The sequence below is a fragment of the Giraffa tippelskirchi genome, chromosome 2 (assembly GCF_054371585.1).
Source record: "Giraffa tippelskirchi isolate mGirTip1 chromosome 2, T2T-mGirTip1v1.2.pri, whole genome shotgun sequence".
NCBI lineage: Eukaryota > Metazoa > Chordata > Mammalia > Artiodactyla > Giraffidae > Giraffa > Giraffa tippelskirchi.
The window spans coordinates 84,751,032-84,768,545 of NC_137276.1; the positions used below are offsets into that span (position 1 = coordinate 84,751,032).

The 17,514-nt window shown below is 39.2% G+C and overlaps 1 protein-coding gene across 6 annotated transcripts in view; it reads left to right on the forward strand.

Annotated features, from left to right (window-relative positions):
• The window catches only part of LOC145539788 (ceruloplasmin), a 56,053-nt gene that overhangs the window by 31,407 nt on the left and 7,132 nt on the right, over nt 1-17,514 (forward strand). Inside the window, exons 11-19 of one of the 6 annotated variants that reach the window (XR_014077954.1) lie at nt 42-254; nt 1,537-1,744; nt 3,351-3,490; nt 4,674-4,802; nt 7,914-8,020; nt 9,539-9,755; nt 10,400-10,539; nt 11,613-11,770; nt 14,002-16,505. Coding sequence is in view for 4 of the 6 variants with exons in the window: in XM_081573913.1 (XP_081430039.1) it covers nt 42-254; nt 1,537-1,744; nt 3,351-3,490; nt 4,674-4,802; nt 7,914-8,020; nt 9,539-9,755; nt 10,400-10,539; nt 11,608-11,811 (1,358 nt within the window). In the remaining 2 variants the exon portion in view is untranslated. Of the gene's footprint in view, nt 1-41; nt 255-1,536; nt 1,745-3,350; nt 3,491-4,673; nt 4,803-7,913; nt 8,021-9,538; nt 9,756-10,399; nt 10,540-11,607; nt 11,876-14,001; nt 16,769-17,514 lie in introns of those variants that run through there. The other 5 variants (XM_081573914.1, XM_081573915.1, XR_014077955.1 and 2 more) reach the window with 5 other exon arrangements.

Sequence of the window (17,514 nt, forward strand, 5' to 3'; positions counted from 1 at the left end):
AATTAAACCAGTTTCAAAATATCATTCTCCAACTTTTATAGCCATGAATGGATTCATGTATGGGAATCAGCCTGGTCTCAGTATGTGCCAAGGAGATTCAGTCATGTGGTACTTATTCAGTGCTGGAAATGAGGTTGATATACACGGGATATACTTCTCAGGAAACACTTACCTGTCAAGAGGAGAAAGGAGAGACACAGCAAACCTCTTCCCTCAAACAAGTTTGAGTCTCTTCATGCAGCCGGATACTGAAGGTGAATTCCTTTAATGTCAAGGCAAATTTCTGTTCGGTCTACTTGTGTGGTTTTGGCTCAAAATGCTGTGTTGGATGTTCATCCCTTCCCCAAGCCTCCTAACTACCCTTTCTATCCTTGGTTACTGTCAACTAAATATTTGCCAGGTAGGTCAATTTTCTGTTTTTGTGGTGGGGAGAGAAGGGAGTGACAAAAGTGGACTAAGGTTTCTCCCATTGGTGCTAAGTCACTCAGTTGTATCCGACTCTGCAACCCCATGGGCTGGAGCCCATCAGGCTTTTCTGTCCATGGGATTCTCCAGCCAAGAATGCTGGAGTGGATAGACATTCCCTTATCCAGGGCATCTTCCCCACCCAGGGGTCAAACCGGTGTATCTTATGTCTAACCTGCATTGGCAGGCGGGTTCTTTACCACTAGCAACACCTGGAAAGCCCATTTCCACCTAGTCAAACCCTCAAGATGGTCTCCTTTTCAATTATGTCCCTTTAAAGATAGCTGGCAAATCAGACTAGAAAAGAAATGTCTCCCATAAAGGCTGGCTCTGCACCTAAACTTTGTGTCATGTCTCTGCATCCTACATGTGTGTGCGCGCTCAGTCGTGTCCAACTCTTTGCAACCCCATGGACTGTAGCCTGTAAGGCTCCTCTGTCCATGGGATTCCCCAGGCAAGAATATTGCAGTGGGTTCCCATATCCTTCTTCAGGGAATCTTCGCAGTCCAGGGATCACACCTGCCTCTTCTGCATTGGAGAGGAGAAGCCACCACTGCACCACCTGGGAAGCCATCCTAGATGTAGTGTTGGCTTATTAGTCATCTACAATTGAATATCCTATACTAGAACTATAGACATGCAAATTCAGAGATACGGACAGAAGTGGCTCTGAATGAATAATACAAAAAACTAAAACAAAAGAGAATTTTACCCAAACATGAAAATATGCTAACTTGCCTCAGGCTTTATTTGGTTCATCAAACACCACTAAAATGCAAGACAGGTCCAATGTCACCTTTGCCTTTATTAGACTAATGTAAATACAACATTTAACGAAAGAGATAAAGGTGTCTGCTTTCATGCAGCTGAAATTCTAATGCAGGGAGACAGACAATAAGCAAGTATATTAACACACACACACACACATGCACACACACACACACATATATATATCAAGTGGTTATAAGTACTATGAAGAAAAATAGGTCAGGGGAAGGAGCTGATGACGATGGGGGAAAGTGGTCAAAAATACTCACAGGAGGTGACCTGCCTTTTTATTTACCATTCCAGGGACTTTTGATGTGGAATGCCTCACAACTGATCACTACACAGGTGGCATGAAACAAAAATACACTGTGAGCCAGTGCAGGCAGAGGTCTAAAGATTCATACCTCTACCTGGGAGAAAGGACCTACTACATCGCAGCGGTGGAGGTGGAATGGGATTATTCCCCAAGTAGGAAATGGGAAAAGGAGCTGCATCATTTACAGGAACAAAAGTAATTCTCTAGACTCTGACTCCCAATTATTTTTTAGCTTTTTCTTTCAGAGAAGTAAGAATTATGCTAAATTAAGAAGCAATGAACAATTGCATTAAACAATAACAACATAACAACAACAAAACGCTTTCTAGGGACCCTTCCTCATTCATTTCTGCTTCTCTCAACTATCTCTCAGAAAAATTTTCATTGATCTCCTTTGATTCTTTGTAGTCACTCATCTTACTTTTCTGTTAGACTGTCTTCTCATACTTGCATACTCATGTCATTGTTTTCAAACTTAAACCAAAATTAATGCCTACATTCAGAGCTAAAATAATTTTCTTTACTAACCATTTGTTGCTTATCTTATGTTTCTTCCAAAGATTTCATTATGAGTCTAGTAATCATTTACTTCACATTTTTAAAACTATTATGTATGGAGGCATATTTTAAATTCTTGAGGGCACTAGAGCAGATGTGGTTTCTGCCCTACAAGAACTTACAGGAAAATATGGTTCAAAATTACCAATAACATGTACACTATGGAAATGTAAAAGTGAGTTCAGTGAATAAGTGTAAATAAAGGGTGGTTATTGGAGCTTCAGAAACAATACATTTAGAGCCACACCACCTGACACTTCTACGTGTAGCTCTTCTATACTTTGCCAAGCACTCTCCCCTTTACCATCTCTCATCAGGCACTAACCCTTGGGGGATACGATTTGAGAGACTGGGGTGGAATGTGTTCAGAGCTGAGGTGTACAACATGACCGGTAACTTGTAGCTAAGTGATGGCTAGCTGGTTAGTTTGACTGCCATGAGAAATATGATTTCTTGGGGGATTTTTGTTGTCTGTTTTTATTTGGCTGTACTGGGTCTTAGTTGCAGCATGCAGGATCTTTCAGTTGTGGCATATGGAATCTAGTTCCCTGGATAGGGATTGAACCTGGGCTCCCTACATTGGAAGCATGGAGTCTTAGCCACTGGACCACCAGGGAAGTCCCATGAGTATGATTTGTGATGTAAAGGAGTAATGATTTGTGATGTAAGGGAGTAGATAGTTATTTCAGTGATTAAGGTGTAACTGTCAAAATATACAGAGTTGTTAGGAGTCAGTGAAAGCTTCAGATAAAGGGAATGGCTGGATAAAAGGGCCACTCAGTCCCTATAGTCTAAAAATACTGCAGTAACAAGAGAACACTTCACTGATGAAATCTGGACTCATAACATTTCAGAGTCATAAAGAAACCCTAGAGACAATCTCACTGCATACCTCATTTTAGGGGTGAAGAAATGGAGGGTCCAACAGGCAATGAGTAGCTGGAGGTCATTTTAGCTGGAGACAGTCAGGGACAGGACTCCTAGGGCTCCACTCCTAGTTAGGTGTAAAGACTAGCTAGACTTTCTACCACACCTGTTTATTGTGGGGCTTTTTTGTTTTTAATTTTACTATTGTTTTTTATTGGAGGCACTTGTTTATTGTTAGTTTTATACTTTCTTGTTCAAATGGAACAGTGATATTAAAAACTAGCATAATGAAAACTATTTTTATTCAAAATTTAAAACTCAACTTTCACTTTTCTTAAGACAAATACTAACCTCAATTGTGTGTGTGTGTGTTTAGTCTTTCAAATGCATTTTTAGATAAGGAAGAATTTTACATAGGCTCCAAGTACAAGAAAGTTGTGTATCGGCAATTCACTGACAGCACATTTCGAGTTCCTGTGGAGAGAAAAGGTGAAGAAGAACACCTGGGAATCCTAGGTACTGTCTCAGCTCCAATTTATCAGGTGTGGCTTGGTGATATGGTGCTCTATGTGGTGAGTCAGTCCATGTCTATGGGCTTAATGTTCTTAGTTCATATATTAATGTTATTCATAAAATGAATTTTTTATGAATATGAATGAATTTTTTATTCATTCATTTATAAAAATAAAAAACAGAAGCTACTTAATACAATGAGAAGCCTATATTTACTAAAAATATGGCATAAGAAAGTATTACTTATTTGTGTCAGAAACAATGGTATTATACCCCATTTACTAATAAAATTATATATATTTGGTGTTTATCAAATTGATGCCTGTAGTTTTGATGAAATTGCTAGAGATCACTTTCTACCGAGATTCTTAACCAAATTCTCCATTTTTCTGGTCCACCAAAAAAAAAAAAAATCACAGCTGTTTACTTTTAAAATTAAGAAGTAAATGATTAACCTCAAGAAGAAATATACATATAAACAAGGAAATAAGGAAAAGGAAAAAAGTGTTATGGTGCACACAGCCAGGGGAAAGTTGCCTTCAATTTTTCAGGAATCACTTTAAGACCGAATGTCTAAGAACTCCTCCAACACTCGTCTTGGGAATGTTCTTGAAACTGTCAAGTGCAGGGGAAGCTACTCCCAAGCCCACTGTGTTTTTACACTAACAGAATTCCCTGGGCTTTCTTATCCTCAGTCCCGGGAGTAAGACACCCAAGGAAGAGTGGCAGTGTTGTTGGGTCACAGAAATTTTTTGTCAGGAGAGAAGCTAAAATTGGCTAGAAGGCAAGAATGGGATGGGTACCCCACCCATCCTTTCAAATGCAGTACTGTCCTTAATTCACAGGAAGGTCTAGAAGTTCTGATGATGAGAAATGACTTCTGGCCAGGGTAGGGTCATAGCTGATAGCTATGATTAGGCCACTATCCTGCAGGAAATTTCAGGCTAAATCCTCCCCTAGGACTCTTGATTAGAGATACACCCATAGTCTCCATCTTTAGAGACAGCCATAACTAGTGTTTTTATCCTGAATTGTTGGGGACCAGGTATCAGTCCAAGAGTACTACTGCATGAAGCCAGAGGGGAGAAGCAGAAACAACATCCTTAATGACTTAAAAAAAGTCACCTGAGTTAGAGCTTCCAATCTGATGGGTATATAAGCCAGTCTTCCCTTTCACTTTTCCCAGGTCCACAACTTCATGCGGATGTTGGAGACAAAGTTAATATTATCTTTAAAAACATGGCCACAAGGTCCTATTCAATACATGCCCATGGGGTGAAAACAGAGAGTTCTACGGTGACTCCCACTGCACCAGGTATTCATGGTAGGGGGAGGGATATGTTTTAGTAGACTTTACAGCTTTCCACAAACAACTGCTATCCACATGAGTGCGTCTTGAGGGAGTGAAGGAGGTGGCTAAGAGGGCACGAAGGCAGTTGTATCTGTGTGAATGTATGCACATACCAAAAGCTTAAAAATCCACAGAACTGTAAGGAAGAGAATCTGATGATACTGAACACATACTCAAGGTTGCATCAGCAGAGATGATCTCCGCAGGCTCAGCTAGAATACATCCTGTACAGCACCCACCACGTGGCTGACTGTTTCCATGCCTCTATCCAAAGACAGGGTCCTAAGGGCAGAGGCTGCCATTTGGAACTTTAAATCCTAGTCCAATATCTGGCTTACTAAATGTCTCTTTAATTCAGAGTTAAAAACTGCAATCGATTAAATACATAAATATGCATTTTCTTTAATAAGAACTATAACTTTCTTCTATTCATTGGAAAGTTGGCTTCAAGGAAAGGACCATTTCTCAGTAACTTAGCAGTTCTCAAATTTATCAAGCTAGAAAAAGTACTCTATAGAGTTGGTCTTGTCAATACAGGGAAATAGAAATAAAAAGCTCTGCCCACATGATCCTCATATTCTTCCAAGATAAACAGCAAATAAATATAGATGTAATATCAAGTCGTAGAAGGTGCTATGAAAAAGATTAAGATGGATGAGAGACAGTAAATAACAGGGGTGCTATTTTATGTGGGAGGCATGGGGGTTGGTCAGGAGGTCTTCTCTGAGGAGGTGCCACTGGTGAAGACGCATAAACGATAAGAAGGAATGAGTCACAGGCAGTTGGAGACGGAGAGCCTTCTAGGTCCTGAGATGGAAGTAGACTTGGGGTGTCTGAGGAACAGCATGGAGGCCGGAGGCCAGGGCAGAGAAAACAGGGGCAGAATGTGAGGGGATGGGATCCAGGCAGGACAGGGAGCCAGGTGCAGGAGGAGGAAGCGGGGCCTCAGAGGCCGCGGTTATGACGTTGTAGTTCATTCTGAAATCTCATGTAAGGGTTTGGGTTGAAGAGTGATGATCTGATGAATAGTTTTTAAAGGACGGGCCTGGCTGGTATGTGAATAAGTGACTGTAAGGGACAAGGTAGAAATCAAAGGTTGGTTAGGGGACCATCCCAATAATTGGGGTAAAAAATTAGTAAGATTTGGACCCAGGTAGAAGCAGTTGAAGTGGTTAGTTGTATTCTGGGTCTATCGGGTTGGCCAAAAAATTCATTCAGGTTTTTTGGTAATATCTTACAGAATGCCTGGCCAACCCAATATTTTAAAGGTGGTGCTAAAAGGACCTGCTGAAAGAGTGGTCATTAGGGAATGTTAGGAAAGGTAGAGTCCAGGAAAGCCCAAGCTTTGAGCATTGACCATTTATGGCAGAGCAGGTTGGGGCAGGGAAGGAAGAAGAGAAGAAAATGATATTTTTTGGCTTATGAGAATAGGAGTTCAATGAAAAGACAATATGTTCAGGTGATGAATCTATGCTTTATATTCACAGTGAAATGTTCTGCTTACAAAAGGGTGAGGACACAGGAGCAGGTAAAATGGAGGACTTGAGTAAAAAGGAAAAAAAGTCTGCCATATCCTCTGACATTATCCCTCATGTCCTGCTTGATTCCCTAGTGAAGGTTTGTCAGATTCCAGTTAATTAAACTCTGACAGCAGGAATATATAATGGTGAGATCTGCATAAATAGAGTGGACAGTAAGTGGCCATGGCTGCAAGTCAGGGTCTTGTGAGCAGTTGTGCAGGAAGCCCTGCGGTGACTGGCAGCAAAGATCAGGCTGGAGAGGAGCCCAGAGCAAATGGAAGAAGGTAAAGATGTTGGTAAGATAGGAGGGTGGAGCAACTGGCTGTCTTCAAAGCATGAAGGTCCAGGGTGTGGCCATGTCCTGTGTGTGACACAGTTGGAACAGAACAGTGCATGGTATGACAGAAGGGGGCAGACAAGAGAGGTCACTGACAGGTCAGTGACCCATGAGATCAAGAGGTCTGAGGACTCCTTGCCAGAAACTGTGAAATCATTGAGGATAATGGTGATCAAAGAGAAAAGGCAGGTGGTGGTAAGGCTGTAGGAATTACACAGGGCAGTCCAGAAACACAGACACAGAGAAGATGGTGGGGAGGAGGTTAGCACTCTTATTTGAGAGCTGAAAAGAAAAAAGTGTGTTAGAAAAACAGAGTAATGTGGAAACTTACATTACCATATGTAAAATAGATAGCCAACGGGAATTTGCTGTATGGCTCAGGAAACTCAAACAGGGGCTCTGTATCAACCTAGAGGGGTGGGATGGGGAAGGAGATGGGAGGGAGTTTCAAAAGGGAGGGGATATATGTATACCTATTGTTGATTCATGTTGAGGTTTGATAGAAAGCAGCAAAATTCTGTAAAGCCAATTATCCTTCAATAAGAAAATAAATAAATTTAAAAAACAGACTCCAAATGAAGGAAAGTTCTCTTGCCAAGTTTTTGCAAATATTGATATTGAAATTCTCATCTCCTAGCTTTGTGATGTGGCTTCTGTGTCATGGCTAGTTAATTCACAACTGACATAGAAGATATTAAAGTGTGTCTTACAGGTGGTTTTAAAACTAAATTCTTTATTTTTCAAATTCAGACAGAATTTATTTAGAGAAAATTATTTTTTAATTGCTAGTTTCATTATCCTTTAGGTCAGAGGTGTAACAATTTCCTTTTCAATATTCTTCTCATCACTGGAGACATTGAAACTTCTGCCTATTTTCTGAGAAGCCACAAATAGTAACAGTGAGTCACAGGTCTTGGCACTGGGATGCCTGCGATCTAAGTTGTACCTTTTGCTATTTATTAGCTTTATATCTTAGAGCAAATATCTTGTGTGCTCCTGACTTTCATCATCTTTGAAATAATGAAGGTTATTGTTTCCTTCTAGTAAAACTAAATTCTTGTAAACAACTTTGAATACTGCTACTTTTTAAAAATGAATTACTTTGTGACATTTCCAGTTTCTGGGTCACTGGTTTTCAAGGCTTTGATAACAATTTGAAATACATATATCAAGCCCATATCAAATGTAATCAGATACATTAACACTTGATTAATTTAGGTGAAACTCGCACTTACATATGGAAAATCCCAGAAAGATCTGGAGCTGGAATGGATGATTCTCCTTGTATTCCATGGGTTTACTATTCAACTGTGGATCGGGTTAAGGTAAACTTTAAATCATTTGTGTTTTGTGCAGACTCCCAAAATAGACACACAATTGAAGGAAGATGAGGTTAGGGTTTTCCTGTGGTCCAATTCTGTGCTAAAAATCACAGGAAAGTAAGCAGCTCTGCAATTCATTTTGGCTTTTCTTTTTCATGGTTTAAGGTTACGGTTATAAATGTATCAACCTTATAACTGCTGATTAAGGGTACCACAGAATTAAATATTAATACAGTATCTTATTTTCCTTTTGATATGAAAATACATTAAACTCAAAGAACTGAGGTATATGATTTCAGAGTTCTATTATTACATGGTAATAAAAGTGCTGAGGTCAACAGTCAATCACAGCACAGCTAAAGCTGCTGTTTGAGTAAATATTTCAAAGCCAAAAAGCCCTCAACAACTAAAAATCAGAACATGTACCAAGACTCTCTTGCCGAATTAAGTCTCTAGTCCAAATCTCTGAGTTCCAGACCTGTCTATATACCTGACTATTGAACATCTCTACCGGCATGGTCCACAGGCACAGAAACTCGGCAACTCTACAACAGAACTTGAGGTCTTCCTCCAGCTCTTTCTTCCTGTATTCCCAGTTGTGATAAATAGCACAAGAAACAAACCTAGTCATTTGTTCAAGCTAGAACCCTGGATATAGAATATCTAATTCTTACCCTTGGCTCACCTGAGCAATTTGCTCACCAACACAGAGCTCTGTCCATTCCTTTTTATCTGCACAGATCAGGTGCTATTAAGTTTCCTCAACTACTGCAGTGGCCTCCTGGTCTCCAGTCTTTTCCCCATCCAAGCCTTCCTTCACTCTACCACTAGGATCACCGGTTTAAAATGTAAATATGCTGCCACTCCATGTTCAATTTTTCAATGGCTACTTATGACCCACAAGACAAAATCTAAAATGCCAAACATAGTACAGCTCAAAGGCTATTTAAGATCAAATCTGCCATTACTGAAGCCCGGTCAAACTAAACTTCTTGTAGATTTAAGTCCATTACAATCTTCCCCATGTTCATTATCATTTTATGTACCTCCATTGCAAAAAGTGAGTCATTTCTTCTATTCATATTTTCCCTACTAGATTCAGTTCCTGAAGGCAGGGGGTTTGTTTCCTGTCTGGTTTTTAATGACTGGCATAGTGCCTAGGTTATGGAATAGGCAAACCAGCACTGTTCATTTGGGGTTGTGTTCAACTGCTGCTCATTACTTGAGCCAATATTTGGCCTTTGCAACACATTTCTGTTACTTGCGTCATCACCCACACAACCTACCTATGACTCACCCTTGTTCCAATTTACTCCAAGTGGAAAGTTACTGACTTGACTGAACCATATTGGGCAAAGTCGGCCAGTTAATCAGTCTCCGACTTAAGTAGTAGACTTACTACTTTAAGTAGTACTTACTTTAAGTGCTACTTAAAATCCTGAGGTCATGGGGGATAAGGTCCCAGTTCTCTGAAACCCCAACCTGTATCTCAAAGATGACTAAGTTTTTGCTTGGTTTCAGGATCTGTTTAGTGGATTAATTGGCCCACTGATTGTTTGTCGGAAGCACTACTTGAAAGTATCCAATCCCATTAAGAAACTGGAATTTTCCCTTCTGTTTCTTGTTTTTGATGAGAATGAATCTTGGTACTTAGATGACAACATCAAAACATACTCTGATCACCCTGAGAAAGTAGACAAAGCCAATGATGAATTCATAGAAAGCAATAAAATGCATGGTAAGGTACATTATTCTAAAACCTACTTTTTCGCTTTTCTTCTTCCAAATAAAATTACTTGGGAAACTATTCATTTGTTTTATTTTATAATAAACCACTTCTGCCACACTTTGCATGTCAGGTAGAATTCTATTCAAAGCAAAAAGGGGACTATATTCAAAATCATCGATCAACTTCTCTCCCAATTCCAAAGTCTTATTCATTCTTAAACTCAAAATTAAGAAGACTTTTGGTGCTAAGTGACTAGAAAAGCAGTGTGGTGTTATTGATCTTAAAGTACCCATTTCCCTTATCTGCAGTGAAATAAGTTCTATTACCTCAAAAAGATCCCATATATTAACCTAATAGGGCTTCCCAAGTGGCACTAGTGGTAAAGAATCCGCCTGCCAATGTAGAAGTTTGATCCCTGGGTCATGAAGATCCCCTGGAGGAGGGCATGGCAACCCACTCCAGTATTCCTGCCTGGAGAATCCCATGGACAGAGGAGCCTGGCAGGCTATGGTCCATAGGGTTGCAAAGAGTCAGACACGACTGAAGCAACTTCGCACAGCACAGCACATTAACCCTAAAAACCTCTTTTCTGTGAAATAGCTGTTGGTTTAAAATATCCTGGAAGGCAATAAAAATGTGTATGTTTTCCCCAGCTATTAATGGAAGAATGTTTGGGAACCTGCAAGGCCTCACGATGCATGTGGGAGATGAAGTCAACTGGTATCTGATGGGAATGGGCAATGAAGTAGACTTGCACTCAGTCCATTTCCATGGCCACAGCTTCCAATACCAGGTAAGGGCCAACCACAGTCGTTATTCCTGCTCTATTTGAAAATGCTTTAATGCAAATGAAGGAAATATTTCCTCAGACTTAAGAAAAGTTTAAGGTTTCAAGAGACAAATTATTTTCAAAGAGTGTGGCACACAGCTATTTCAGTTGGCATTCCCAACCTTTGTTATACCTTGGGCTTTCCCTTGGATCTAGTTTTTTTACTGGCTTTTCTGCTCACATATTTATGGGCAAGGTATTTGAATAGAATCATTAGCAGAGCGGGTAGGAATGTTCACGTAACAACGGATTAGAGAGCAGAAACAACAAGACTTTATTATAATCTTTGCCCTGTTCTAAGTTCTGGGTTGTAAATAGCCTGAAATGAACAAGATCAGCAGTTTGGTGTCAATTGATTGGTTCCCAGGTCTCAATCCTACTTTGACTTCTTACCCAGCGCTGGTTTCAGCAGGAATATACAATCCTTTTGGAAATGCTTTAGTCTTACCTTTGAGTTAATGTAGAAAATTCAGAAGCTACCACAAAGCACATTACAGAACCATTTTATTACCGCTTTTTGTTTTATTTCTTAGCAGACTTTCAATTCCATCCCTGTAGAAATCCCAAGTACTCTGTCAAGACTCTACCTGAACTGCCCCCAGTCTTGGCTTCTCCACTGGCCTCCTTTCCTAGTCCCCTCACTACCCACCAGTCTTAAAGTTTCACAGACCGTCAGCTCATCCAGGATAGGTTTAGCAAGAGTGACATTAAAACTGAAATGAGGTCATGGCTAAATTCCCTTGTGTAACTCCAGTGCTCTGATAAAAAGACAGAACAGTCAGGTGTTACTGACTGCTGAATTCACTTTTATCACATCTTTCCTTCACATCCATTTATTGGTCCATAGTGCCAAGGGTTTAGCAAAGATCACATATCTTTGTATTAGACACAGAAATACGCAGGATCTCTTTCTTTTTTTAATGGATTTAGCTATTTTTCTGATATCCCTGAGATGGCCAATGAAAGATTATTTGAATGAACTTTCTCAAATAATAAACATTATATACAATATCGGTCATTTCTCTAATTAAGCACAGGGGCATTTATACTTCTGATGTATTTGACCTCTTCCCTGGGACATACCAAACCTTAGAAATGACTCCAAAAACACCTGGAATCTGGTTACTCCATTGCCATGTGACTGACCACATTCATGCCGGAATGGAAACTACTTACACCGTTCTACCAAATGAAGGTGAATATTCACTTTGTGATTCTAGAAGGCATATCTCATGAGTATAATTAAGATGCACCATTTTGTCTATATACTTGCTCCCAAATGAAGCATTTGTGAATTTGCTACCCTGATTTCTTCTTTCTCTACCTCCAAGCAGGATTTTTTTTTTTTTTTTTTTTTACTGTTAAATGGTGTGGGACACTGCTTATCTTCTGATAGCTGGTACTGATATAGCACCAACAGTTCCTTGACAAATACAAATTGACACCAATTTGATGCAGTGTAATCCATAGTCCTAAAACTGACATGTGTAAGAGAGTAGTTGTGATTTAACAAAAGGCACATTTAAAATTTAATGTCTTTTTAAATAGAAAACGCTCACTTTTTTTCTAAGTAGTACCTGTTACAGGAAAAAGCCCCCCAACATCCCCCAATAACAAATATAATTTCAAATAGTCAATCAGGCAGAATTGACTATGCTTCTGTGGGGAGGGGAGGCATTACTGACTATTGTTTGACAATGACTGTCTTAGTCCATTCAGCCTAAGTTTTGTTGTAACAAAAACCATTTAACAAAACTCAGTCCATTTTGTTGTAACAAAATATCAGACTGGGTAGCTTATACATTGTTGTTCAGTCGCCCAGTTGTGTACCACTCAGCAATCCCATAGACTGCAGCACGCCAAACCTCCCTGTCCCTCAGCATCTCCCAGAGTTTGCCCAAGTTTGCCCAAGTTCATGTTACAAAAATTTATTTTCACTGTTCTGGAGTCTGTTAACCTGAGATCAGGGTGTCAACACAGTTGTGTGAGGGTCCTTTTCTGGGTTAAAAATTCACTATATCTTCAAATGGCAGAAAGGACAAGCTAGCTCTCTAAGGGCATCTTTTATAAGGGCACTAATCCCACTCACCAGGGCTCCAGCCTCATGACTTAATCACTTCCCAAAGACTTAACCTAATACTATCACCTTGGGCATTAGGCTTTCAACATATGAATGGGTGGGGGGAAGATACACAAATATTTATTATACCATAGCAATGATCCAGGAAAAAAAATAAAATCTAAATTCCCTGCTCTGCCCATCCCAGCAAGAACATTCCCTCCTATGTAAGCACATGCACACAATAAAATCACAGAAAAACAAACAGTCCTTTTACGGATAAACACTAAATACCAAAGAAACGTGTTACATAAAGAATAAATTCCTGCTACCAACAAGGGATTAATGTCCAAAATATACAAACAGTTCATACAGCATAACATCAAAAAACCAAACAACCCAATCCAAAAAATGGGCAGAAACCTAAATAGACATTTCTCCAAAGAAGATATACAGACAGCCAACAGGAACATGAAAAGATGCTCGATATCACTAATTATTAGAGAAATGCAAAACAAAACTATGAGACATCACCTCATACCAGTCAGAATGGCCATCATCAACAAATCCACAAATAATAAATGCTGGAGATGGTGTGGATAAAAAGGAACTATCCTACATTTTTTATGGGAATGTAAATTGGTGCAGGTGCTATGGAGAACAGTATGGAGGTTCCTTGAAAAACTAAAAATAGAGCTACCATATGACCCTGTAATTCCACTCCTGGGCATATATCCATAGAAAACCATGATCCAGAAAGTCACATGCACTCCAGCGTTCACTGTAGCACTGTTTACAATAGCCAAGACATGGAAGCAACCTAAATGTCCATTGACAGAGGAATGGATAAAGAAGATGTGGTAAATACACACACACACACACACACTCACACAGGAATATTACTCAGCCATAAAAAAGAAATAATCTCATTTAAAGCAACATGGATGTACCTAGAGATAATCATATTAAGTCAGAGAAAGACAAATATCATGATATCACTTATGTGTGGAATATAAAAAAATGATACAAATGAACTTAAAAAACAGAAACAGACCCACAGACATAGAAAACAAATTTATGGATACCAAAGGGGAAGTGAGGGGGCAGGAGATAAACTAGGAGTTTGGGATTAACATATACACAACACTATATACAAAATATGTAAACAAGGACCTATTATATAGCAGAGGTCCTATACTGTACTTAATATAAAAACCTATAATGGAAAAGAATCTGAAAAAAAAAAAGTATATATATCCAAATCATTTTGCTGTTCACCTAAAATTAACACAACATTGTAAATTAATATATTTCAATTTTAAAAGTTGAGGTTAGAAAAAAGGAAAATTCCTGCTTTATGGTTGCAGGCTTTGGTGTTTCCTGAGTCTTCCGAGTTCAGAACTGTTGGAATTGGCAATGGCAAATCCACTGAGGGGAACTGATGTAGAGAAAACAACTCCTTGCACTTCCCCCTCAAACTGGCATAAAAGGGAACACATAAATGAAAGAAAATATAGAAGTAAATATATTTTGAATACTAAGAAGCACTGAAAGATTACTCACTGGTACAAATGAAGGTTTCTGTTCCTGTTCCTACACAAAGACTTCGTAACATGAAAAACTATTTCCATTAAAACCCTTTATTACAAAGTGTGGTACTGAGAGCATCAGAACACCAAACTCGCAGACAGTCAGCCATTGGATGTAATGCCAGTAACTGCTGAACAGGGCAGAGTCAGAGATGAGAAAGAAAACCTTTCTTTAGAAGGTTTGAAGAAAATTAGCAGAGTTTAAAGAAAACTAGCACACATGGAAACCACATGAAAGGATGGCCCAGCTCAGGGATATAATCCAGAGTGAAGGAGTACTGAGGCAGGCATTCTGGAAATTCAAGTATGCAAATGCCTGGTATGCAGAGAAAGCTGCTACAGGCAAAGTCTACACAACAGAGACAACAAAAAGATGATTCTTATAGGATAAGCCCAGGAGGAGACAGGGAGGTGACTGTTTGCTTGGTTAAGAAAGGGGAAACTGTTTTAAAAGTCCTGCTAAAAACTGTGGAACAAACAGCAAATGTGAAGGCAAAACACAGGTTGGAAAAAAAGATGAGAGGGAAATTTGGCTTTTCAAAGACTGAAAGAAGCAGTTACGAACAAAAAAGATAGTTTGAATTACTCACAGAAAAATGGGGAGCCACGTTTATCAATCTGAATTATTTTTAAATGAAAGTCTGATAGCTTTGGCCAAGTCTACCTTGATTCTAAATCTTAGGAGAATTTCAGCCTACCATGACACAGACAAGGGAGAAAATCAAGTTATAGTGAAATTTTTCAATAATATACACAGGGAGACAGACCATTTCCTCCATAAAGAAAAAATATCACTGGAAAAGAACTGTGGATATCCTGTCATGCTTAATGTAATGCCTCATTTCCTCTACCCGAGGAAACATAATAAAGACCTCCTCTAATAAATACAAACAGTACTTTGTTTAAACTGACACTGCCACAACAGTCAGATAACCTCTTGAAGCTGTCTGAGGGGAAAAGCTTGTTTAGCCTGAAGTTCCTGATACAAGGAGTGTATATTCTCCACTTCTAGTAGATGCCCAAATCCAGTTCAGTGCTCTGCTTGGCAAATACCTAACCACATACTAACTCAATAAAAAGGAATTTTTAAAACTTTTTTGGACACCATATCCAACTTAGAGAAAAGTTGCAAGAGCAGTACAAAAAAATCCCTGTATATTTTTAACCCAGATTCCTCAAATATTAACAGTTTGCCCAGCATCATCTATTTTCTCATCCTTTCTCCTATCTCCCTGTCTAACCACACAGACTACAGGTACTATAAATACATATACTCCTATTTCCTGAAAACAAGACTGTTCTTATAAACACAGTATACCTACTAAAATCAGGACCCTTTTTGCATTTCATCAATTATTCTACTCATGTTCCTCATAGAAAAAGAAACTCCAACTCATGAGCTATGTTTGGCTGACATGTCTTCTTGTCTCCTTGGTCTAGAGCAATTCCTTGGTCTTTGTCTTTTACCACTTTGACATTTTTAAAGAATACAGGGCAGTCACTTTGTAGAATGTCCTTCAGTTTTGGTTTGTCTAAGGTTTTCTCGGACTTCCCACGTGGCTCGGTGGTAAAGAATACACCCGCAATGCAGGAGATGCAGGTTCAATCCCTGGGTTGGGAAGATCCGCTAGAGAAGTAAATGGCAACCACTCCAGTATTCCTGCCTGGAGAATCCCATGGACACAGGAGGTTGGAGGGTTGCAAAGGGTCAGGCAAGACTCGGCGACTAAACAACAAGGTTTCCTCATGATCAGATTCAGGTTATTTATTGTGTTTTTCTCAGCACACACGTAAAGAGATACAAGACGCTGATTTGCTCACTTACTGGTTGTGGTCATTTTGAGCATTTGATTAAGGACATGTCTGCCAGGTTTTTCTACTATAAAGTGACTATTTTTCGCTTTATAATTAATAAGGTTCTTATGGGAAGGAAAGTTAATTTTTCTTTAAATAAAGCAGTACTAGAATGAGAGGTGTGTTTTAAACATATAAATAGCAGAAAAATATAAATGAATCAAGAATAATTAAACATGACGTTTAAAAATTAGAATACATTTAAAGCACCATGTGCTAACCTTTTTAACTGCATGATATACACTATTTTTAATAATGGTCTTAAAATTTCTTTTTCTATAGAGATCAAGTCTGGATGAAAGAAATAAATTTGTGATAAGTGGAAAAAAAAAGAAAAAACAATGATTTGTAACAATGTATGTGAAAGTGTTGAATAGAAGGCTTACTTTGGAATGGCTATAAGCATTAAAAAAAAAAAAGACTGAAAATACACATTTTGTACATTTGTGCAGAAAACTGTCACCCTGTTTCATATGTAAAGATCAACAGACTTTTTTTTGACACGACTGACTCGAATACATCTGGTAATGTAACAGGTTATTATAGGTGATTCATATCACCACCATTAGGTAGGGCTTTACAAAACTGTATTACAAAAACAATCTATGACTAGATGTTGTCCTGGACAGTCCTTAAAGGATCACTATTAAAGATTCAATGATTTCAATAAAAATAAATAAGCTCAATCAAATGTTTCCAAAATTTGGCTTCTCATCAATCCTTCTAATGTACTGTTGACTTCATTCCTAATGGACCAGTGGACGGAGGGGCACAGATGTAGAGGAAGTAAAATAAAAAATCAAACAAGATAAAATAAAATAATAATAAAATTTCAAAACAGTGAGACCAACATTGAACTTCTAATCTACAAAACTACAAGATAATTTTGTGTTGTTTTAAGCCACTAAGCTTGTGATGATTTGTTACAGCAGCCATAAAAAATCAATAGGATACTCTAAGATGTGCCATTTTATGTCGTGCATGCTAAGTTGCTTTGCTGCTACTGCTGCTGCTGCTAAGTCGCGTCAGTCGTGTCCAACTCAGTGCGACCCCATAGATGGCAGCCCACCAGGCTCCTCTGTCCCTGGGATTCTCCAGGCAAGAACACTGGAGTGGGTTGCCATGTCCTTCTCCAACGCGTGAAAGTGAAGTCGTTCAGTCGTGTCCGACTCTTCGCGACCCCATGGACTGCAGCCTACCAGGCTCCTCCATCCATGGGGTTTCCCAGGCAAGAGTACTGGAGTGGGGTGCCATTGCCTTCTCCGTAAGTTGCTTTAGTTGTGTCCAATTCTTTGTGACCCTGTGGACCGTAGCCCATCAGGCTGCTCTGTACAAGGGTTTTCCCAGGCAAGAGTACTGGAGCGGGTTGCCATTTCCTTCTCCAGAGGATCTTCCCGACCCAGGGATCGAACCAGCGTCTCTTACATCTCTTGCATT